The sequence below is a fragment of the Python bivittatus genome, unplaced genomic scaffold, assembly GCF_059951505.1.
Source record: "Python bivittatus isolate LINGU-HERP-01145 unplaced genomic scaffold, Pbiv_v1 ctg000060_np1212, whole genome shotgun sequence".
In the NCBI taxonomy this organism is placed as follows: Eukaryota; Metazoa; Chordata; class Lepidosauria; order Squamata; family Pythonidae; genus Python; species Python bivittatus.
Genome location: NW_028277044.1, coordinates 11738114 through 11764138, shown reverse-complemented (window position 1 = coordinate 11764138; position 26025 = coordinate 11738114). Strand labels below are relative to the sequence as shown.

General features: G+C 37.4%; 1 protein-coding gene across 2 annotated transcripts; it reads left to right on the top strand.

The window, feature by feature from the left end:
• The first annotated feature begins 6451 nt into the window (after window positions 1–6451).
• On the top strand, window positions 6452–24068 carry SLC10A2 (solute carrier family 10 member 2). Of its 2 annotated transcripts, XM_025170954.2 has the most exons (7): window positions 6452–6913; window positions 9860–9978; window positions 18647–18735; window positions 19555–19730; window positions 21624–21781; window positions 23230–23405; window positions 23807–24068. In XM_025170954.2, exons 1-6 carry the CDS (start codon window positions 6474–6476, stop codon window positions 23400–23402), a joined length of 1155 nt encoding a protein of 384 aa, XP_025026722.1. In that variant the 5' UTR covers window positions 6452–6473; the 3' UTR covers window positions 23403–23405; window positions 23807–24068. The 2 variants fall into 2 exon arrangements, with proteins under 2 accessions (XP_025026722.1, XP_015744656.1); XM_015889170.3 differs by lacking the exon at window positions 23807–24068 and having other exon boundaries at window positions 23230–23625.
• Window positions 24069–26025: the final 1957 nt, after the last annotated feature.

Below are 26025 nucleotides of genomic sequence, written 5' to 3'. Positions count from 1 at the left end.
CACTGTGACATGACTTCATTAGCATCAGCCAGAAGGAAGCGCTCTTTTTTTTTTTTTAACTGAACTGAGCTCAGAGATTCTCCACCTTTTTTCAATATATTTTTCATAGATGGCTAAATATGATAGACAGTACAAAAGGTAATGTGGTTAAATCCTCAGTTTGGGAACAACCACAAGGTCAGAGTCTTTGTTCAACAAGGATTTCCTGATTTCTAACCTTAGTAATTGCTGTAGGCATGGTTTGTAATCTTAAAGCTGTAAATGTTTGCTAAGCTTTTTAGAAAATTATGTTGACCTAGCTCTTTTATGGGCCAAATTCATACCTGCTATACCAAGTCAAGAACCTAGCTGTCATGATAAGGTTCATAACCCTCTTAATTCCAAACTATAAATCAACTCTCATGGTTCCTCAGATTCCAAAGGAATAGTCCTGAGAGATAATATTTATCCAACAATTCACATAAAAGAGATTTATTTCTGGGTGCTTTGCTGAATTAACAGGTCCAAGCATTGCATGACAATTTGGGCTTTTTTTGGAGAGATACATTTGTAAAAGCTGATCAGGACCTTATCTGTTCAAGTACAAGCTTTAATTGACAGTAATCTAAATTCTGCTCATAGAAGATGAGCAGGAGTTTTCAGGGGAAGCCCCCAAAATATTTTGCAGAACTGATTTTGTAAGGTTTCTGAAAGTCTTACATGATGGGCATTTCACCTCTAGATATCTGCTCCAAACAGCATTTGCAGTACTCCAGAAAGTATCATCCTATGTTTGGGTTTCACCTGCTTGGATTCCTGCTTGCCCTTCTCTATAGGTTGTTTGTTCGTTTGTTTTGGAGCTGGCTTTGTGTACTGACTGGCAACAAAGCAGAGGGATCTTGAGGTATTTCTAAATTTAATATATCTACTCATATCTCCAACAAACTTCTGTTTCTCACTTATCAAATATCAGTCTATCTTTGTGATAAGAGACACAGAGGTTTTGATTGCAGGGGTTCAGTCGATGCATATGAATTAGCTGTCAGCTTTATCTCTGGGCTCTGAGGAGTAGTGCTTTGCTTCAGCTTTGTAATACTGATCTGAGAACCCTCTTGATATCTAAGATCTTTAGAATAATTCACCTCTAATTGTCCAGTTACCTTTCAGCGTTTTGAGTGGGGAAGAGAGACACTGCATCTCACTTGAGGGTGGTTAGAATATAATAATGATTCATGTTGTAAAATCTAAAGAAAACTGAAATCTATAAATAAGTTAAGGATAAATTAAGAATACTGCAAATAATGATAACATCAGAATTAGATTTAAGGGTTCATTTTGAGCACCACTGTGCCCAAACTCAATCACATGCCATAATAGACGAGAGATTCTTTAGATCTGCTTAAAAGCCAAGGGTGCCATAACTTAATTCTGGACAGCAACCAGGTAGCAGCGAAGAGATGCAGAAAACTTAGATCACATTTTTGCAGTCCAGTAACAGTAGTGCTACATCTAATGAAGGAGCCTAGTAAGCATCAGTTGGAACAAAGTTCTACAAATAGAGAGATGCCATCAAGAAAGCCTTAACCGTTGTGCCCTTTAGACCAACACTTATGCCAGGCAGACAAATAAGTTTCTCTCTGACGTTCAGCCATATAGCTTAAGACATCCTTTCAAGCAACCTAAACCCAAACTGCTAATTCAGCATTGCCTCTGTTAATTTAAGTGGGGGAATTATACAATCAGAATCCCAGCAGTATCTCAGCCCTATATGTGACTCTGTGTCTAACACTGGAGTACACCTGGAAACTCCCATATCTGGCAAGTGTTGATGTCACTGACAGAACCTCTAGCCCAGAAATATTCCACGTCAGGTCACACGCGCAAGTTTTTTTAGAACTTGTGTGGCAAAGTGTGAAGTAAGAAGCATATGAATCAGTCCATTCTTGCCATTCATAAAGGAATGTACCAGTTAGCAAGTTTTATTTACCACTCCTTAAATGGGGCTTGGCCTTTGGACTGAGAAGGGTATACACTGAAACTTACATTAGAACAATAGTCATATATTTAGAAAAGAATATAGTCATATATTTCTATACATTCCAATGGACTCAATATTTTGCTCAACATTGTCTGCAAAAATCAAGATACTCAAATGCCGTTCTGAAAATAAAGAAAGCAAGAGTGCATTTATTTTACTGGCCTGATATGAAAAATTTTGCAAGTTGATTCAGCAGCTCCTGATGAATCTTATAAAGTAAAACTATAACTTTCAAGCCAAGGCTGGGATACGTTCCATAGTCTTTTAGATGCCAAAGTCCAAGGACATTACTTGCTAGAGAAAAGGAACATGCTTGTTTTTATTAAAGTATTCTGATCCAATAAAATAATTTGAAATAATTAAAGTCTATCATTATGATGTTACTTTGCTTTCAGTAATATAGAGCTATGTGTCTTATAGCTTTTTGGTCAACAAGGTTTGAGTTTATTTTAAAAAGTTGCATTGAGCTAGTATTTGCCTCATAACAGGTCATCATTACCTCCCCTCATGCAGAAAAAGCAGAAAGTTCATACTGTATATCTAGTGGTGACTTCAGGCTCTCTTGATGTACATAAAAAAGGGGAAGGGCTTGCATTGTGATGCCATGATGCTGCTTGTATCACTGACTCCCCTTCTCCTTGGTGTGGATTGTTTGAGTAGCATTGTTCGGCTTTTCCCAAGGTCTCCATTCACGAGCTCATATAGTCATATGAGTTAAGGAAGCCCTCAGATGTATAGAAAAAATTCCACACATTCTAGAATACACATTGTACAACTGGGGTTCTGGAATGTTGATAAGCCTCCATTCATAATATCTTCATGCAAAAGTTTCCTACCTCTCATGACCAGGCAAATATATAGATTGTAGGGGCAGAGCAGAGGGAATTGTAGAGTTCAGTTGTGCTACTTTTATTAAGACTCTTTTTCTCTTTCCTTAAGAAAGAGCAGTAGTTCTGGCTACAGATATAGTAAATCTTTAAAAGCCCTCTGAGAAACTGTCCCTTGATCTACCAAGATGATTGATCAGATCTATAAAGGCAAGAGTAAGACAAAAACAAAGTTCAAAGACAAATTGAAAGTCAATTTATGGTTGTTTTGGGGGGAAGAATGGAGCAACTAATGTCTTTTTTGGAGATGCCAATTGTCCTATTCTATTTATGTACGTACTGCAGGCCTCTTTCTGTTTCTAGCTAGCTGAAGCAGAAGATACTTTGATTTGGCATTGGATTCAGTTCGAATTGTTTCTGCACTGCTTGGCTTCACCTATGGTATTTTTCAGTGCTTTTTCTGACACCTTAGAAATCTTTCTGTTTATATTAACAACTCATTAACAAAATACATGAGCAAAAAAGCTAGTGGCTATGGAAGGAAGCCAGAAATGAAAAGACAAGTTAGACAATATTGCAGGAACTAACTTTCTATGACCGCACAAATCCATATGCAAATATATTAAGATAAACCATTTTAATGTAGAGGCAAAGAATACATTCTGCAGAAGAGATGTATGTCTTCCTTAATGGAAATACATCGAACTTTCAATCCTGAAACTTAAAACACTATAAAATAATTAATATATTGTGAATTTATTTTTAAAAACATAAAGATAATCCGAGTAAAATACATCAGATTCTCATAAACGTTACTTCTCTGTGGCCCAGCCCAGTTTATGAGATTCCCATAAGTGTTTTGCTTCTCAGTGGCCTAATTTTGTCCACAGGCCTGAGACCATTTCTTCTCCCCACCACCACCCCATTTTACTAATAGAAAGGAGTGATGGTTGGAAATGTCAAAACATTGTGCCATTGGAATCAAATAGTTTTGCTCCATTTTGCTATTGATAAAATATTATAATAGGTCATTCAAGATAGGTTTGAGGCATAATGCTGAGCAAAATGTCAGTTGTGAATCTTACTGGGGAAATCATCTACATTCACCCAGGTATGCATTACTTCATTGTGCTTCTCAAGATGAAATGTTGGGTCTTTCCCTTCAAGGGCAGAGTCTTCTAAGAGATGCAGCTAATGCATTACAGAGTTTAAAATATATAGTATATTAAAAAAAAATTCAGTAAGGGAATCATTTGACTAAAAAATAGGTTTATTCTACTAATGTTCTGGGAAATCACTATTTCAATTCATTATATAACACTTCACTATTTAATTCACAAGCAGCGTTAATGTCAGAATAGTTTACACAGGGATTATTTTGTCTGGCACTCTTCCACTTGCTATCTTGTGTTATATTCACTCTCTCAATTCTGCAGAGACTCGCTCTGCTACCTTCACATTTCACTCATTGTTATAAAAGTAATCTATTTATGTCCCCCACCTGATTAAAAAGACGAGTCTCAGCACCCATTTTCCATTTTTAAAGCAGTTTATTTTATAAAACCATGGTTCCAATAACATGACCTGGTGATTTTTTTTTATTTTGATACTAGTTAGAATAGATTATTACTGAATGTTTAATCTGTCATTTAATGGGAAGCATTCAAGGCTTCTTTTCCTCCAGCATAGTGACATTTTTCAAATTTAAGACATAGGACATGGCATATTACTAGCAATCAATATATAGTAAAATGCCATTTTCCTATGTCTTAAATTTAAAAAGCTTGTTTAACAAATATATGTAGACGCTTTTGATTATTGAAGGAAACACTCTAAACTAGTATATTGAAGGTTAAGAGAATACCTGTATTACGGCAACTGGTGCTTAAACTGGTGCTTAAACTTCTGAGTTTTCAAAAATTCTTTATTAAGTAAGAGTGAAAAGAACTATTCAAAAGGTGGAAGAATGTGATTGGTGTTCATGTAATGTCTACCCTTCATTACAGTCTTTGATGGAATGTGAGCGTGGTCTGAAACATGCAGTTTGGGTCCCATCAATACAGAATCTAAAATTATCTCCAGCTTTGTTAGCATAAAGACCACCTTTTTTATTGCTCTTCTGCTTTCCATCTGCCAAGGGACCAGCATGCTTCACCTTAGAATGGAAACAGATTTTATATTCCAAATATTTTGGACCAAGCCATTTTTTTAAAATTTCATCCCAGCAACCGTGGGGGAAGGTCCGTGGCACACGTTCACATTACTTATGCACCCCAGAAGTTGACTCACATTTTAGATCTACAAATTCTGTGCCAAGAGAGACAGTTTGGACAGTTGTTTTATAAATGCCATTCCCCGCAATCTCAGATCCAGATATCAGGAGTGATGAGCAAGTGCAAATTTCTACCAAGTACTCGTTGCTGGGTGGTCTTTTTGCTTGTTTCTCACACAGAGATGTTAAAAGGAATCTCTGGCACATCTAACCTGAGCAGCATCACCACCTGAATTATGCCAGTCCCATCCCCAACATGGGTATGGTGATGCCCACAAGCTGATGTAATTTGAAGGGTAATGCTGATATGTTGTGGGCAGACAATGGAGTAAGAAGAATTGAAGGTCACTGCCATCCAACTACTGCCCCCACCTCCAATAGACATCTACTGGGAACGGATAGAATCCCACAGTGACAATAAGACATCGCAGGCCTGGCTAACATCATAATCCTCATTGCCATCCAGCAGAGCACTATCAGCAGTAAGGCAAATGATGGCATTTGCTGGATCCCTAGAATGCCAACACTTGTGCCACTGTGTTTCATGTTGTTTTTTAAAAATGCAGTGCATACAGTGGGTTTTCTCTGAACTAAGAAGATATCAGGTAGCCAAGAAGATTAGCGCTAATTTCAGTGGATTATCTTTTCCTTCATGCAGCACAAGAAAACCAGATCGTTCTAGATAAGAAAACTGCAGTAATAAATTCTATGTTCAAAGACTCACCCTTGTTTCATTTTTAAAAAGGGGGAACTATAATATGGGTTTCAGCACACCATTTTAATATGAGACCACAGCCATCTGCCAATGTATTTTTAAGCTGACAACACATCAGAATGTTGTATGACTTGGTCTATGAAGTAAATGAAACTAGCACCAAACTTTGAGTTTGTTTTTTTCACTCTGCTTTCCTTTATATGTCAGAAGGGCCCACATGTGCCACTCAGTGGCAAAGATATGGAAAAATTCAGAAAATCCAAAAGGGGGCAAATACTTTTTCACAGAACTGTAGTGTTGGATGAAAATTAAAAGGTGGTAAATAGATAAATATTAAAGAGAGAAGCTCACATCCTCATGTAATATATTAGCTATTTTTTGCTTGTCACTCATTATGTTTAAATATTAATTTGGTGTGAAACCTCACCTTTTCTGGGGATAAATGATTGATTCACAGTGAATGTATGTATTTGTACTAGGGGAATATTATGACTCAGCAATTTAACTCTAAACCTTAGCAGCTGCCAAGTTCCAACATTATCATCTTCTTTATTGCCCCTAGTCATTTATAATGAGATTCTGAAGAAGACTAGCTTCAGTATAGCGCATAAGAGCTTGGACAAGTGTTTCTTCCCCTTCAAAATGCAGGAGGACCATTTAAGGGAATCTGATATTTTAACCTCTCCGTTTCTGACAACACAATCAACTTTGAATTTTTCGCACTGTTCTGAAAATGCCACTATCTGCAAAGGCACATCCTGCATACAGCCCACAGATGATTTCAACCAAGTTTTGAGTGTAGTCTTAAGTACCGTCCTGTCTGTTATGCTGGCACTAGTGATGTTCTCCATGGGCTGCAATGTGGAACTGAAGAAATTTTTAGGACACATAAAAAGACCATGGGGTATCATTGTGGGTGTCCTTTGCCAGTTTGGAATCATGCCTCTCTTGGGTTTCACACTGGCATATGCTTTTGATGTGCTTCCAATTCAAGCTGTTACAGTAATCATCATAGGATGTTGTCCTGGTGGAGCATTTTCTAACATTTTGGCTTACTGGGTGGATGGTGACATGGATCTAAGGTAAGAGTTATTTGCTTTTCTCAAGGTTTAAATTTGTGCCATATTTTTAAAAATTGAACTTTTAAACTGCTACCTTGTGCATATTTATTAGTGAGAGAGCCCAATGAAATTGATAGAACTTATAATTTCATAATCATAACACACTGTATTTCTCTATAGAGCGTTGTACTTAAAACATTGCTCTGCAGCCTCCACCTTATTAGAAAACACCTTCAACATCATGGCTTGAGCTCAAGTCCATTTGCAGAAACACACCCATTACAGGATCTTTAAACCTTGGCAGAAGTTCATCTTGGTGAATTTATCTGCCACCATCAGTCTCTTCAAAATAAATAGTTATATTGATATATATATATAAAAAGAACACCAAATTAAAGTGTTCAAGTGCTTCCATTGGGAATAGCAGAAACACAGTGAATTCCAACTGGAGAAAATGGATACCTCAGTCTTCAATATAAAATATAGCACAATGAATTACATGATTAATTAAAGCAGGGAAATCAGTGTAAGTCAAGCAAAGTAGGAAGAGTAAAAGAGAACTTTTCAGGACAGACTTGGCTGATTACTGACACCACCAGCCATAGGAGCAGAGATGATAAAAAACGTTGGATGGGAATAGAAGGGTAAAAGAATTCCAAAATTCTTCCAGGGAAGAAGGGACTCTTTTGGGGATTCTTTGAAGGTTTGTCCACTACTGCTAGGCACCATTTAATCTGGAAAAAAGAAAAAAAACCCACCACTGGAACAAAGAGAAGAAAGAAGAGCAAGAGAGTGAAAAGATTAGAAGCACATTTATATATTTCAAGAGCCTCAGTTCTATTTTTCACGTATTTTGATCAATGGTTTTGAACAGTTGGCAGGTACTTTCCTGGTGCATGACTCATTCTAGGGTTGTTGCTTTTTTGCTTCTACTTTTTTTTTTTTAGTCAATAAGATAGATAGCTAGAACATGAAGGGTAACGATATTACTCCTATTACTCCAATAAAAGGAATGCAGTCCAGAGTCATACCCTGCTTGCCACTACACCATATGTGTGATCTGAACCAGCACAATTGCAGTTATATTCAGAATCTTAAACCAATCTAAAGTCTGTTCTAGCACAAGGAAAACTTGGCAGGGTATAATTTCTGATTTTGGAGTTGTTCTTTTAACTTGCCAGTGCCAAACTATTAAATCGCTCTTGAAAGCTGGGCTCAGAAGAGCCAGTTCAGAAATATATCTTTACATCTATTCATTCCATTCAAGTATTCACAGGTCACCTGCAATATTTATTGGATCGCACGGGTGTGAGCTTCTATATGCGGACGCATATGGAATGGCATATGGAATATGCCTGCAAGAACCGACTGATGAACATGGTATTCTAGCCCACACACATCAGTTGTATTCTCTGCACTAAATCATAGGAATTTTTGCAGTACACATGTTGCTATTAATAACAATATTACATTCCAAGTGAATTGAGAACAGCTATTGTTTTAAAATCCAAACAAAGTAATTGATTTTTAAAGGGTTATCATTCATAAATGCTAACAATGCTTACTCATTAATCATATTCCACAGTGTTTTTGTTAAAAGCAATAGGGATTTTGTCTAGCTACTCTTAAAGCAAAATAAAGTTTTCATGCACAATCCTACTAAGTGAAATTAGATTTACACCACACAAATAGGATTGCTCCTGCCTTACAGTGAAATCCTGTCCATGTTTATTTAGCTATAAAGCCTATTGTACTCAGTGGGACTTATTTCCAAGTAAGTTTGTTTAAAAGACTGAGCCCAGGTTACGTACAGTAAATAATTAATATTTCCCATAATAACAAATGACTAGCTTAACTGTTCCAGAATTAGACCAGATACAGATTTTCTGTCTAAATTTTGCTTGCATTCCCTCCCAGTTGTAATTAATTATTGTTTGTGATCCCTAATGGGCCAAACCAATGAATAATAGAAACTATTTATTTTTAGTCCCTCTTCTTCCATTAATATTTTGTAAACACTTAATTACTGGGGCATTACATTACAATGGGGAAAATAAACTTTATTAATGCAATTTTTATATTTACTTGGAAAATAAGAAAGCATGGTTCAGCAAGGCTTATTCATATATAAATTCAACCAGACAATACTATCTTTGATATGTTTATTTGGATATAATTTCCATTGTTTTCCATTAAATGGGTAATCTTTAAGCTTCCACTCATGATTTCTCATTTTGGAAATTATTTCCATTTTCACCATCCTTGGAGTCTGCATTTCAATGTTCCTATATTTAAGAATCCTTCTAGATTGTCAGTTCCTAGCTCTACCACTTAAAATATGTTGTGACAATGGACAGCTCTTTTGCCTTTCCTCATTATCAGATATTGTGTCTGTGCACTGTGTGTGTACATGTGTTATGCCTCAAAAGTGGGGAAATGCTGGAACATTAGATGTTAGCTGACATCAGGATGCCTCTTCCTACAATTCTCTGGAAAAGTCAGTGAATGCATGATAAAGATTTCTTATTTATTCATTTATAGGATTTATATAGCCATCCAATTTGAACAATGTGACTCTGGGTAGTTTACAACAGAAAAGATCAGAAACAACAGTCAGCAATAAACAATAATAGACTACCTGACTCACATTCATACCCTCTCCTGATATGCTCCCTCATCCTGGCCCCCACACCCAGGGGAACAGCCACGTTTTCAAAGTCTTTCTAACGGCCAGTAGGTTGGGGCCAACTGAACATCACGAGAGAAATCACTCGGGGAGATCCTTATGATGTGCCTATTACTTTACAAAACTGCTACCTATAGGCGTTATACTATTATTGTTGAAAAGACAACCATCAACCTTACAGATATATCTAGAATATGGAAACAAGCACAATTTTGTGAGAAACCATAAAATGTTTGAAGTTAATATGATAGCAACAGTAACAACAACTGATTCTTTTGCAGCGTCAGTATGACAACATGCTCAACTCTGCTGGCCATGGGAATGATGCCCCTTTGTGTCTTCATCTACACCAGGATCTGGACGGACTTCAACTCCGTTTACATCCCCTATGACAACATTGGTAGGCTAAATGTGCATCTTTTTCTCCCTCAGTCTTTCCAAGATCCATCTTCACAACTAAAGTCTGCAGTAGAAAATCACCCATAACCTCCACTATTGTTTTATACTTGGGGCTAATTAGTCTGCAGCTTTAGGACTTCCCACTTTCTCAAAGCAGATGCTTTAAGCTCACAGTGGCATCTTTTTACACAACTACAGTAAACACTAGGTTGCCAGAGAGACATATGATGCATTTCCAGCAGACACATATAAGCCCAACAGGGGTTGAAAAGACCAATATCATTCATGCCTCCTTGTCAGTGAAAATCTATGATATTGTAATTATACTTACAATTGTTGACAAGGAGTAGCATCCTATAATTAAGGCATACGTAGCTCTCCAGAGTATGGATCTACACCTTCTGGAAACGATGGCACAAACATCTCTGTAAAATGTGTTTCAGTTTCAAAAGAAATATAGAACTTACAGTGTTCTCCTCTTAGAAGAATATTAAAACTTTACTGCACCGATAAGTTTAGATAGCAAAATCTGAGGCTTAAACTGCCCTATTATGAGTTAGATTTTGTATTAACTAGAGAAACATGGAACTATGTCACTGTGTTCTGAGTGCCTTCCCTGAGAACATGCAAACCCAATCAATTAAAATGAATAGAAAATTTAAAAAGTGAACACTGAAGATAATTTAATGCATATATTTCCACTGTTATAATGGACATAATTGCACTCCATTGTATGAGTAGATGATTATCTACTGTTAAGAGATGAAGGTCAGATTGGTAGCCAAAGGAATTATGCACATATTTAAAGCTACTAATGACTGCAATGTCAAGATCCTTAGACCATCTCTATGAGCTTTCTTTTTTTCCAGTAATAGGAAACTCAAACAGGCTAGCAACACATTAGCAACAACTAGCAGGAATCCCTAACTTTTTGAAGCTAGTGAAGACATTTGGAATTTTGCAGCCTGTTGTAGCACTCTCACAAAATGCCTTCTGGGGAGCTTGCCCATTCATGCAATAGCAGGTATGGGAGACATAATCGGTTTGTTTGTTTGTTTGTTTATTTATTAAATTTGTATGCCGCCCATCTCCCCCAGTGGGTGACTCTGGGTGGCTCACAATAAAAATAAAAGCCATAAACAGTTAAAAAATAAATACCCCCATTCATTAATTAAAATCAATTTATTAATTTAAGGGTCAAACTACAGAAAGAAACCCTATACCTAAAAACTAAAAAATATTCAAGATGACAGGGGAGTAACATCAATTACCCCACAAGCCACTTCCACTGGTGTGAGCCCCCATGTAGCCCCCAGGCCATCTGGCATAGCCAGGATTTCACGCTCTTCCTGAAAGCCATGAGAGTGGAGGCACCCCACACCTCGGGAGGTAGGATGTTCCACAGGGTGGGAGCCATGGCAGAAAAGATCCCACCATTCAAAATTCCTTGACTGGCGGAGTCTGCAACACGCCCCTTCTGCCAGACCGAGTGGGGCGGGCTGATATAACAGGGGCGAGATGGCTCCTCAGATAACCTGGTCCTGTGCCATGAAGGGCTTTAAAGGTGATAACCAACACCTTGAATTGGAATTGTTATAAAACAACCATTTTCCAGAATGCTACCTGCCACTTTCTTTATCCCTATCCCCACGGAATACACACACACACACACACACACACACACACACTTGTTTTATTTGTCCTTTTTTAAAGTAGGTGGTTAAAAAAAGCCTTGGTCTGTAGGTACTCATCATGTTATATGTTTTTTTAAAAAATGTCTCTTGGGTCTATGCAGAGCCTATTGGCATTCATGGTGTTAAAAATGATGCTGGAGCTTAAAGCTTTCTTTTGCAGTATGCCAGCTCCCCACTAATCTTAATTAAAATATCATTTTTAAAATGTAAAAAAGACCAAAAAGACAGAGTGCCTGTGGGCACCAAAAAAAGGTTGTGCAGGCACATTGATGCCCCTGGTACCAGATTGGGGAGCCGAGAGTTACATGTATGAAATGGTACCGTTTGCTCATTTGTCACCTGATGCAGACACCTGAAATGAAGATACTGCACAAGAACTCAAGTTCAATGCTGTTAGATGCTTCTTTAAATGTCTTCTGCATCATCTTTGGGTGTCCCTTTAGTAGTCAGCAGGTATTCCTGAAAGCTCAAGTAAGCAATATTGCGATGGCTGGTGTGGGTCTTCCGGGCTGTGTGGCCGTGGTCTTGAAGTTTTGTTTCCTAACGTTTCGCCAGCATCTGTGACCGGCATCTTCAGAGTGGGCACAGAGAGAACTGCTCCTGTCTGTGCTCCTGCACTCTGAAGATGCCGGTCACAGATGCTGGCGAAACGTTAGGAAACAAAACTTCCAGAACACGGCCACACAGCCCGGAAGACCCACACCAGCCATCGTATGCCGGCCATGAAAGCCTTCGACAATACACTAAGCAATATTGCACTGTGGATATGATATAAAATTTCTGACACTGACTGGCAGACTCTCCATTTACTCTAGTTTTGGAGATGGATAGAGTTTTATCTTTTTGTCTGCAGTTGTCAGCTAATTCTGCCTAAATGGCAGAATAACCCCAATTATAGGGTTAAATCACAACCTTGATCTAAAATTCATATTCCTCTTTTTTTGGAAAGTGGGCAGGATTTATGCCTCCTGCTGAAAATAAAAGTTACAGCATTTGTGAATTTTCCATGTATGTCCACAAGAGACACAAAACTTCATTTCTCAAATCTCACTTTGGATTCAGGCCATAACCCAAATCAAACAGCCTCTGATACTGTTTAAATTTAATTAAGTGCTGTTTCTGAATCACTAATTTGGGCATAAACTAATTCTTGGAGTCAACGTGCAGTCCTAATAAAAGCCAAGGAAAACAGAGAAATAAATAGAAAAGGCTGAGAACAAAGCAGTTCATACAAATTCCAGCAGATAAGGATGGGCTATATAACATGGCTTTGTGAGACAGGAATGTTAAGAAGACTGGCCAAGAGAAAGGTAGAACAAAGATGGATGAAAAGTAGGTAGTGCGCTGAAAAGCTAGAAGCTAAGAAAACAATTGAGATCAAGCTATGGAAGTGAGGTAAAGAAGAAACAATGAAAAAATTGAGGTGTGTGTAGCCTTTTTTTAGAATGTTTTGCTATAAACCTAGTACAAAACAACCCATGGGTTTTCAAGGGTATTATGTTTTGATGGTACAAAACCCCAAATATTTTTGAATAATCCCCCCTAGTGAGCAACAGAAACTTGAAACAAGTCCTTTATTCCTTCAGTTTTCATTAGGTCCATATAAGTAGTCCACACTAAGTGCTGCCTACACCTAATCTCCATAAAAATTGTTCAAGAGGATGATATTTAAAACATCTCCATAGCAAATAATGTTAGAATCAATTAAGCCCACTTTTTGCAACCTGCCCTGCAAAAAGCTATAAAGCCCAGCAAAGAAGCAGCTATCCAGCAAGGAAGCAACAATAGATTAATTTCAACATAGTTCATGAATGACATAACAACAAAAATATACTTGTATGGCTAATACCATCAGACATCATTCCTAATGCACATTCACAGTGCATTTTTTCTATTTATTAAGATAAGCGATTTAATACATTTTCTATTTATTAAGATAAGTGATCAATTAAGATCACTTGTAGCGATCTACTACAAGTCTCAATAAACAAACGAAGCAAAATAGATTTCTCATTTGGTGCCCTCAAAGCTCAGCAGCATAGTAAATCTATCTGTGATGCCTGGGCGCAGAACTCAGAACCTGCCTAAGAAAGAAAGGATAAAACAAAGATAACAGCGTTATTTTACAACCCATAAACTTTCAATAGCAAAGAATGAAAAACAGCACTACTTAGGCATGAATCAAGCAGCGGTCAACTTCTGACTGTTTCCACAAACCAGCAGTTCAAAAATGGTTCTCAGGCTCTGAACATGTGCTTATAATTACCCTCTCTCAACCCCATTCACCTTTTCCTTTCAACTAGCTATAGCTAATGGCAGAAGAGATGGAATTTATGCCTACTTTTTTACTGCCTAATACACTCTAATTCTCAGAACTTGGAGGAAAAGAAATAAGCATCCTCAGAATGTTCAGAACAACATGGAATTAAAGAAATTATTTTATCTCGAGCATGGAACACAAATCCAGGACAAATTCTAGGTTGTTTTGTTTCAAGCTGAGGACCCTCTGAATAGTCATTCCAAGCTCAAAACATTTGAAGCTCAAACTGTTTTCCATCTCCCAATCAATTTGCATGAAACCCAAAGGATCAAGGAATAAAAATGATTGATTGATTGATTGATTGATTGATTGATTGATTGATTGATTATGTGCCATCAGGTTGGTATTGACTCTTAGCAACTATGTAGATTGAACTTCTCACCCTGGTTGATGCATTCCCAACCTGACTCTTCAGGTCTTCCAACAGGGTACCCATCACCACAGTAGTTGAGTTCATCTGACTTGCTACTGATTGTCCTTTTCTCTTTCCTTCCACTTTTCCCAACTTGATGGACTTCTCAAGGAAGTTGGGTTTTTGCATAAAATTATTAAATATGTAGTAGTAAATACAATTATTTGCAACCATAGGTTTTAGCAAAATTCATATAAAATTGCACCAATCCATATCAGTTCAATTCATCCCCTCCAATATTAACAGCACTGTCTGTCAACAACATACATTGTTCCATAATTAATACTCTGTCATCCTACCTACCATAAACCATGCAGCCCTGTCTAATTTAAGCTTGATCGTTTTAGTGAGAACTCTGAATTGATTTGTTCTATGATTCATTTATTTGTTATTTTCTTGGCTATCCCATGGTATTCTTGAGTCTTCCCCAACACCAAAGTTCAAATGCATCAATACTCTTTCCATGCTGTTTCTTCAACTTACTTCCATAGGATGTCACAGAGAAAACCATTGCCTGCATGATTCTGATGATTTTTGTAGGTGTAGACATGTCAAAGCATCTGAATGTTTTTTCCAAGGCCTTCATTGCTACCCTACTAAGTGCTTGTCTATGCTGTATTTCTTGAAGGAATAAAATAGGCAATTTGGAAAGATGCAGAATGAGCACTTGGAAATACCTCCACTTGTTTTTGAACTATAACTTCCATCATCCATGATTATTAGTGATGCCATATGGAGCTGATAGGAGCCCTAATCCAAAAGTTGGGAAAAGACTGCAACAAAGGAATTCTGCCAATGTTGTCATAAGAACATAAGCAGTGCCCTGCTGGATCCAACCCCTGGTCTATCTAGTCTAGTAGTCTGTTCTCACGGTGGCCAGCCAACTGCCTAAGGAAGCCCACTAGTCTCCCAGCAGATGGCCTTCAGAGGCAGTCACGCTGCCATCAAGACCAAGAGCCATTGACCCTGATTCATCACAATTGCATTGTTACAAGAGTATTCTAAAAGCAAAAAGGCAATGAGGCCCAGCAAAATATATTTTAATTTCAATTCTTTTACAGGATTCTAATCAGCCTTAATTACTTCAGGGTCCTAAAATGCCTTCAAGTTTATAACATTATTTTATATTATATACATTATTATATTAAATGTATATGCAGATTTAACCATGATGGAGCTGTTCCTGTCTCTACCCTGAAGAGCAAGAAGGCACCTGTTTATTTTCTTGTATGAAAGCCAATACACACACACACACACATACACACACTGGGCCCCATTATGAAAAAAGCTTTAAGCTAACACCCAAGGAAGGAAAACATTCATGTTTTGCAATATCATAGGGAAAAACAGACACGCTACAGAATAACTAATTATTGCATGGCCAGAAGTAGTCTGATCAAAAGCATCTTTCTCAATGTATTTGTCATCAAAACCAATATCTCAGCAATATCTCTCCAAAGGCAGATCAAGCTTCATGTACGAAAGTAAAATAAATAGCGGCTGACAAGTTGAGATTATTAATACATCTTGCAGTTTTCAGTAACATTGCAGTAGATCCTGCTATAATTATTCCATTGGTTAAACAGCAGGTTTACAACTTATAGGCAATATAATTTTATTATTTCAAAATTTTACTGTCCTCAGGAATTCTCAAAATGGATTACAGAATTATTATTATTATTATTATTATTATTATTATTATTATTATTATTATTTACTTGTAAGCCACCTAGAGTCACTTATACAGCGAGATGGGTGGCATATAAATTTGATTAATAAAATAAAATAAAATAAATTATTATTATTATCCAAAAACAAATGTGAAAACAAATAGAATTTTATCTATTATATTTGCTCAATAAGAAGATGAGATTCCTTGCCCCTCAGATAATTACATTTAAATTACTTGGGTCACCTTACATTGATAAGACTGGAGAGAAATCAATTAATTAATTTTAAAAAATGGGATATCTTGTGTCTTTGTGTGTGTGTGTGTGTGTATGTGTGTGTACCTTCAAGTCAGTTTTGACTTCTGGTGACTCTGCCTGAACAAGTCTCTGCAGTTTTCTTGGCAAAATGTTCAGAAGTGGTTTGCCATTGCCTCCTTCCTGGGGCTAAGAGAGAGTGACTGGCCCAAGGTCACTCAGTTGGCTTCGTGCCTAAGGTGGGACTAGAACTCACACCCTCACAGCCTGGTGCCTTAACCACTACACCAAACTGGCTCTCACCTCTTTTTTACTGATAGTTTATTTTAATCAGTGATTAATGATGTATTTATTTGTCTGTCTTCTATTTTCTAAGCCGTGGCAGTTTTTTGGAGTATGGCTCCTGGCAGAGATATACATTCATAAACGTAGACAAGTGGGACACCTATATGCATTTTACTGGGAGGGAAAAAATATTCAAGAGAGCTTTCAGCTGGCAATCCAAGGTTGAAAAAATGGGCGTTGCAGAGTGTTTAGAATTTTGTTCTGTCTACAACTCCTTGGGTGGGCATAAGGAGCTGTAGTCTTAAATTCAGAATCATCTTACTTTCACATAAAAATTGGGAACCCTTTTACTGGAAAAGGAAGTACAGCAGGTTTGCCTTCTCCCCTTCATTGATTGATCTGTACTTGGAAGTCTTCGCATGTTCAGTTAGACACAGTAGTGAGATTCATGGCTTGATAATGCAAGTAAGGAATATCAAGTAGTCCTATTTACAAACAATGTGTGGTCGTTATTGATCAACCTGACTCTTCCGTACCAAAATTAATGAATGGATGTCTTTAGGGACTACTAAGTTGTCAAAATCAGTTTTTTCTGGAAACTTTTGATGGTGCCCAGAGGCAATAAGTTACCTTGGACTGAAAATACCTAGAAATATCTCTCAGATGATGAGTATTTGGGGGAAAATTAATACCTTAGAAATGAAAGTTATACCACAGATAGGGTATGCCATATATGGCATACCTAAAATGTATTTTCTGAAAGTTAATGCTCTGTTTTGGAGGTTTATTTGGAGAAAAATCTCCCCCTTGTTTTTCACTCAATTATCAGTTGGAGTTGGTTTAATTTTACAGATAAAAGTTTACACTGCATCACCTATCTTCTTTTTTGGGTTAATGAATGGCAAGTGTCACCTTGACATTTGGGTATTTGGTACCTCTTATAATTGGAGGATTTTGGCCTATCTACTTAGAAAATATGGAATTTCTCCTCCTGCAGAATTAGCTGTTAAGGAATTATGATATGCGATAGCTTGGCCAGTTCAATCCTTTTCATGAAGAACCTAACCAGACCATGGAGTACATAGCCTTAGACCCGCTAATAAATTATATCATCCTAAGAGTCAAAATGTAAATATCATTTGACAAAAATGTAGAGTGGCACTATCTTCAAGTAAAAACTATATATCTAGATATGGTCTGGCCTCCCTAACTGCTTCTAGTACTAGAAGATTTAATGTTTGTACTAAATGATAAATCTATAATAATTATTTGTAAATACATTGTTAGGTGTTCAGAAATATAAGGAGAGATGGATAAATAATTGGAGTGTTGTGCTTGTGAACGTCAATGGAAGACCATTTTGTCATCTTCCTGCAAATCACAGTTAATTTAACACAAATTATTATATTGTGCTTATTGGATACCTACATGTCTTTTCAAGAAGAAATTGATGGATTCAGGTACTTGATGGAGAAATGGTGCTTAAAAATGTAACCTTGTACTATATAACGGCTCCCTTTTGGACAGGAGGTTTTTTTCATATTAATTTTGTTCTGGAAGATTCATTGGTTCTTGAATAATATACCAATAGTTTGGAAATTTGTGCAGGACAATAGTCAAGAATATTGCACCCTTTTATGTTTGAAAAAATAATTGACACTGCAAACTTGAAACAGTACTACGTTTCCATTATACAATAGTCTGAAGAATGTATCTTTTTTTCTATATTTGAACGTGCATTTTACTGCTGTGAGTTCTGATATGGGAAACCATTTAGAAATTTAAATTTCATTTACTAGTTTATATGTTATATGTTTACTAGTTTATATTCCTGTTTCGTTAAGTATAGTGACTTGTATAACGTGGCATACATAACACTATTTTTGATTAGTACATGAGAGCTTTAAAAAAAAATTTCCCTTTCCTCTTTTTCTTTTCACATACATAAAAGAACATTTTAAAAAGAGTTCATTTCTCTTAACCTAGGTGCCTTTTCCCCAATTTAACTTGGGTTTGTTTGTTTTTTTCCCCAGGAATTTCATTGGTTGCACTTGTCATTCCTGTTTCCTTTGGGATATTTTTTAAGCATCGATGGCCCAAACTAGCTAAAATTATACTTAAGGTAAGGCTAAACAGTTATGAATGCTTATTCAAAGAATACTCAAGATATAATTGGGGGGCTTGGGAATCAGGTACTTAGCTGGAGCCCACGTGGTTGTGGATTGAATTTATTGTAGATTGGGGGTTTTACCTTGCCTGCCTTCATACATTTTTTAATGTTGTTTTGATGTCTGCTCTATGTTTTTTATATGTTGTTGGGTGCCTAGAGTTGCTGGAGCAAGATGGACGGCCATATAAATCTAACAAACAAACATATACTGGAACAATCTCTTTTGCTTCTTCAGCCAAACTTGAATGCTGGAGAAATAAACAAAATAATTCTACTTAATTATTTAAAGCAGTGTTTCTTAACCTCAGCAACTTTAAGATGTATGGACTTCAACTCCCAGAATTCCCCAGCCAGCTATGGGAGTTGAGGTCCATACATCTTAAAGTTGCTGAGGTTGAGAAACACTGATTTAAAAGATCTGTTTGTCATCTACTCCCTTTAAGTCTCTGGATTATCAGAGACCATCCAATCCCCAAAGTGGGAATTGGAAAGTTACTTACTTCCTCTGCTACCTAGAGGTAGTCCAAGTAATTTTGATATATGGTACAGAAAGCATTACTATGTTACAGAAAATATAGTCATAATTTTAATAAACTGATCAATTATTGTTAATAATATTGCCCCACATATTTCCTATCTTGGACTGCCTGAGTCTGCCTCATAATAGGATTGGTCCTGATTCCACCATACATGATGGATGATTTCAAGGCTATAATTTGTGCTGGTTACACAGTTAAATTAAACGACATGCATTCTCTCCCTGCTCCTCAGGTTGGTTCCGTTAGTGGTGCTATTCTCATAGTGGTCACAGCTGTGGTTGGAGGAATATTATACCAAAGTTCCTGGACAATTACTCCTCAGCTCTGGATTGTGGGAACTATCTTCCCAGCTGCTGGTTATTCCTTAGGATTTTTTTTGGCTCGTATAGCTGGCCAGTCCTGGAACAGGTAAAGTTTGTTCCACAACTAATACTCTGTCATCCTGTCTAACATAAACCATACAGCCCTGTCTCCATTTTTTAATTTTTTTAAATGGATTTTAATTAACCATAGAGTTATATGTTGGTTTTATCCTCTTCTGTTTATAACCCCTAGTCATTCTCTAGTTCCCTTTAAAAAACTGATGTTCCCAAGCTGAGATAACCATATTTCTGAAATCTTCTGGTTTGAAAAAATCTTAAGAACATATGTAACCATCCTCCCCTTACACAGACATCATAATAATTCTCATAAAAACTCTGCTTGATTCACAAAACTCAATTATTCAGTCTTCTCCAACCCCATCTCAGATCCAAAAGCTAATTTAAATGAACTTGTACTGAAACTCTTGATGCATCATAAATTCAGAATTATCAGTAAGCAAGAAAGAGAGGTAGGAGCTAATCTACTTCACTGTATTTACCATATTTATCATTAATCCTTGTGTAGTTCAATAGATCCATGTAATTTTCCTGATGGAACCTTAGATCTACTTAGGGAAGGGAGCTCCCTCAGAACATCCATATCCTTTCCTGATATTTTAGAAGCCTGATGCAACTCAAAAGGAGTATGCCAGAGATGGGTTTCCCAATTTCAGGAGGGTTTCTTACTGAGACCTGTATTCTCTTGGGGAAAGCAGTTAGGAGCTACATACTGGCTATGAGTTGGCCTGAAGCCCAAAGTGGGCATTATCAAAATATAGACAGACATAGGTATATACTATCTATACCCTGACCCAGGAATCACACAGTAGGGCAAGATGGATAATCAGTTCAAGCTCAAAGCATTTACGCTAGACAGTAACATAGTTATGCTCCAGACCAGACTTTTAGTCAATGAGGTTCAATGCCAGTAGCAAGTTCAGAGATCTGATCAGCAAAATATCATCAGATCCTGATAAAAGGCAGGATTTTTGTCCTTAGAAATGAGCAAGGCTTTGCTTTGTAACAGAAATCAAGCTGTCACAGAAATTGTTCCAGCCGTTGGCTGCTCTCAGTCAGAGCTTTCTCCTTGGAAGCTTCTGGCCTCCAACCAGACTAATGAGAACTGATTGCAGAAGTCAAACTACTCAGGTATAGGTCATTATTCCCAAGCAGACCATTACTGCTAAGACTCTTTCTGAAGCAATCCGGTGGTTATTTCTCTCTCCATCCTTTGGCTCTTACATCACAAAGTAATGCTTTCATAGACTTGGAGGTTGTGTCACTGCTTCAGGATCAACATTTAGAACTGCAAAGTCAGTGCCAGAGGAATTGGTTCTGTTGAGATCTCTAAGCTAGATCCTGGCTTCTTAAAATCAGACTCACTTGACTCTTCTTGTTAAAGGGCCCATAACATAGTGGTATCTCAGGGGTTCCCACTGCAGTTATATTTTGCAACCAGTCTCATCCATCTATTTGGCATCATGTACAAGGAAATCAACTTAGGGATATCACCAGTAGCTTGAAGATTCAAATGTCATGGGGAAAATCACACAGTGATTGTCCAAGGACATTTCATTCATTTGTTTAGTTTGGGGAAAAGCTTAGTAGACACATCCGATACTGAAATACAGACCTATATATACATCTCACCCTGAACCCTATGTTTTACTGCCTGCCTTCCAAACCATTTCTGTCCTGGTCTTGGTTTAATTAGGAGAGAAATGTCACAAATTGAACTGTTGCCCTTCCATCCGATTTCCCCTCTGCGCCAGTCCCTTTTAGATAGTGAGCCTATGGGCCAGGAATTTCTAAAAAATATTTATAACAAGTCATCTTGTAATGTTAGCCAATCTGTAGATGAAACAATAAGAATGCTGCCGGTGAAGAAGCAGGCGTGTGATAATGAGATTTACATTTTTAAAAATGTTACTTCTTTTAGATGTCGTACGGTTGCTCTAGAAACGGGACTGCAGAACACTCAGCTGTGTACCACTATTGTGCAACTCTCCTTCAGTCAGGAACAACTGTCACTGATGTTTACTTTCCCACTCATCTATGCCATTTTCCAGATTGTTTTTGCAGCAATAATTTTGGGAGGTAAGCCACTTTGCCTATGACTCATTCGTATCTCTCTCTCTCTCTCTCTCTCTCTTTTGGTTAAATCAGGAAATCATTTCAGAGACTATTATTTATTCATGCAGCACTGATGATTCTATTTCCTGTCAGTATCTCCCAAAGTAAATAAAATGCACAACTTTTAAGATAATGATTTTAAAAGACGGTGGTGAAAGTGATCAATCAAATACATTCTCTGGCTTGTTCAATATTAACCACAAAAGTAGGAATACATCTGAAAATCTTCCTACTACAGATTACAGAAGAAAATCATTTTGTCTTATTTTTTTATTTATTTGTTCGTTCATGAGAATGGTAGGTATAGTTAGGATAGTGTCATGTTTATATGATTCTGAATTTGCCACCAGCCAAAAAAACAGAATTAGGAGCCATACGTCTACGTATGTGACACAAACTTTGACCTGGCAAAGCATAATGTTACAGCTCAAGCTGATATCTCCAAATATTTTGGACTAGTGCACACACCTCGACATTTGTGAGCACTCTCACAAAATTGTTGCCTTGAGGCACATGGCCAGCCACAAAACTTCCATTTACCAGAAGCTGAACAAAACAATGGCTGCAACCACACTCAATGTTAAGTTATAAATCAGTGTGTTCTCAACCTCAGCAACTTTAAGATGCGTGGACTTCAACTCCCAGAATTGCCCAGCCAGCATGCTGGCTGGGCAATTCTGGGAGTTGAAGTCCACGCATCTTAAAGTTGCTGAGGTTGAGAAACACTGTCCTAAATGAAGTCTCTGTGTGGGGCTGAGAGGCCTCTCTGGAAATACTAATTATGCTTGAGGATGGTGCTTTGCTTTGCAGGATGCAAGCTTCTCGTTCTTTTCAAATTAAGGGAAGCTACAAAAATAAAATTTGGTGAGGCACAGTGTAGGGAACCTGACAAGTACCACAGAATATGTGGGAGAGACACAATGGCATTTCCAAGTACCACATGCAAGCTAGTGGTTAAAAATGCAGTATAAGGAAACCCAAAGCAAAGGAAGAATAGCATTCCAGGGTAACCACAAGATATATAGTCAAAAAAGTCAAGATTGCAGCCGTGATATTGTGATGAAAGTTCTGCTGTTTTTTAAGGGCATTGCACATAAAAAAAACCAGGCAGAGATTTGTTTGCTCTGTCGTGGCCCCCCTCTTGACCATACAATGCGGGCACCTCAATAGCATTTCCAAATAATGGTTTCTCTTTTCTGAAGCCCTGTCAGATTCCTCTTTTGCTCTTGGCCACAAATAGTAATCAAGAGTGCAAACCTATACTCAGACGTTGAGTGAGGCTTTTCTTTGAGACATCAGGACGGTGTTTTTATGTAACGATTGAATATTGTCAAGGTTCCAAAGCAAATATGATTTTGTGACTGGTTGTTACTTCGGTTTCAGCCCTTTACATGTCATGCCTCTGTCCTTAGGCTACCTGGTATACAAAAGGCATTTTGCTGATCGAAAGAACGATTGGATAAAGAAAGAAAATGGAGCTGAATTGAGGTCTGAGTCAACATATGCGACAACAAATGGAGGGTTTAAGATGGAGGAAGGAAAAGAAGAGAACCACATGACAGGGATGGCGAATGGAAAAGCATAAGAAGTATGGATTTTCTGGGACTTTTGCTTTTCAAAATTCTATCCCTTAAAGAGAAATACTTTAGAATGTATTTGGAATATACTTTTGTACAGATGTCCTTCCCTTTAAATTATTCACTTACAATTGTATCCTTTGGTCTTTCCTCTCACTTCTCAGGGAAATGGAAGGGAAGTTATTTTAATTTTCTAAGGGATTTAAAACTATAGCCAGCAAAAAATGTGCATTACAATAAACCATTGGAAATCTTTTTTACTTTGCGCTGGGTTTTGTGTGGAACTGTATTAATCCCAATACAAGTTGCTTAGAAGCCAAAGGAGACTACCAAGCAACTATAAATATTTCTTTGAGCTTGAGAAACTGAAAAACATCATTTTATTATTTCCCTGTCCACTGATTGCTTGCAGGTGCACAATTCTAATGACATCTTACTAGAATGCAAGGGATGTGAAACAAGCAGGCTATATTCCAAGAATGGAAGACCCAGGAACATGCGGTTGAGTGGTGCTTCTTAGCCAACACATGGAAAAGATCAATTTTCCTAATACTAGATGCTGTGATTGAATGTAACATTATTGCTCTCTGTATTCTACTGCAAATATATGTCTGGCCAACACTGCTTCAATGAAGGATTCTAAGCACTAGGTATAAGACTTTTCTCCATGACGAATAAAAAGGAAACACCAATGCCAAAGGCAGAGCAAAGTAATATTGCCAGTGCAGTCTAGATGTTGAAAATAAATTTTGCATCATAGGCTAACATGCGGCAGGTCTATTCATAAGCATTCTGGAATAAGCACTCAACGCTGAGCAGAATTTGTCCTCTTAAATGGTACTGCTTCGATGTCTCAGAACAGCCATCATGAGAAACCAGGAGCTGGGGAATACATACTAACGGGCACAACCTTGAAAAGTTAGCCAAGCTGTAATTTTATGAGCATTTACTTGGAAATAAATTATACTGAACCCACTGAAACTTACTTCCAGATAGATATGTAGACAACTGGGAGGATATATAGCCCAGAAAGTAAGTCCCGGTGCATTTATTGATCCAAGCTTCCTAGTTCACATATCTAACATTGCTGCCTTCTTGGTGCCTAACTTATTTAATACCTTTTGATAGTGGCAAGTTTTTGCTGCATCTAAGATACAACCTCCAAAACTAATTTAATGCTGGGGTAAATAGATCTTGGCCATTTTTTTTCTGATCACACCCACAAAGGGCAAGTTAGGGTTAGGATCTAGGTTGCATATCCATGGCTAGATGCATGCAACATTAAAGAAGATGTGACAACACAGTTGTTGTTCATCTTTTTCTTATACTTCTTTGGTGCCACAAGGAATTCCATTAAGAAAAAAGGTTGGCAATCATGCCTTTTTATATATATGTATGAAAGAGGGGAAAGTTAATCAAATTCAAGTTTGCTTCACTCCTTTCTCCAATTCTTTTTGTTTGTTTGTTTGTTTTGTCAGGGTAAAACAGTAGTTCACAATATGTTCTAACTTCATAAAATGCCCTTCGTACTAGCTGTTCACCTGCTATGGAGTTCTGGTACTTTAAAGAAGGTTCAATAGCATATTCCAGCATGGTTTAATTTGCTGTATCTCATAATTTTCTCATGTAAAATAGAAAGTCTGTGGGTGGCAATCTCAGTATTTCCCTGTGGTGAAGTACATTCTGAGAAACTTGTAGTCCTCAGGAAATTGTTGGCCCTAACTGTCTAGAGCCCCAGCCAGCATGGTGAATGAGGAAGAATGCTGGGAGCTGTAAGCCATCAACTTCTTGACAGTCATTTACCAACTTTGCTGTAGGAGAAAACAAGCTCTCTTTCAGTGAAATCTGTTCACCTTTATTGGTATTTCATTGAGGAAAACCTAATAAGTTCTCAAGATATCCCTCAAGAAGTGTTTTCTTCAGATGATCTTGGTAAGCCCTTTCTATCTTAATTCCCACAAATTGCTCCATCAACGAGCCTGGATCTCACCATGACTATAACAAAAAAGAAATACATTTTTACATTGTTAAAGGGATGTTGTTATTATTCTATTTATCACTTACGGTAATTTTAAAAAACTTAGTTAAAAATTCAAACTTATCCTATTTAGATTATTTCTGAGCCCCATCTGAAGTACACGTAACATCTGTAGAGAACCACTGAAGTACTTCACTAAACACATCAGATAAGATACTCATAACACAAATAAGTTAGCATCATATTATCTAAGATAACATCCATAACAGATGAAAGTATAATTCCTCTTTCAGGAATATAGAAGTCATCTTATCCTGAGTCAGAACATTAGTTCATCTATTTCAATGTTATCTACATCAGGTTTGGGGAGCCTATCACCAGCAGCTTGATCTCAGAAGTCTGCTGTGAGCTCTAGTTCTGACCTCTAACCAGACTGATCTCCCTCCTCTGACAGTTTTCTGGGCAAGTCAGTTGGTTGGGACTGAAAAATGGAGAAAACAAGTTGCCTCTCTTACTTCTGACCCTACCATTGTCTGCTAGACCCTTTGGTCCCACCCACCCTCAACATATTGGAATATAATATCTCTTATAAACTGGAAACTCCTTGCAGTTTTCTTGCCAAGATTTCAGAAGCGGTTTGCCATTGCCTCCTT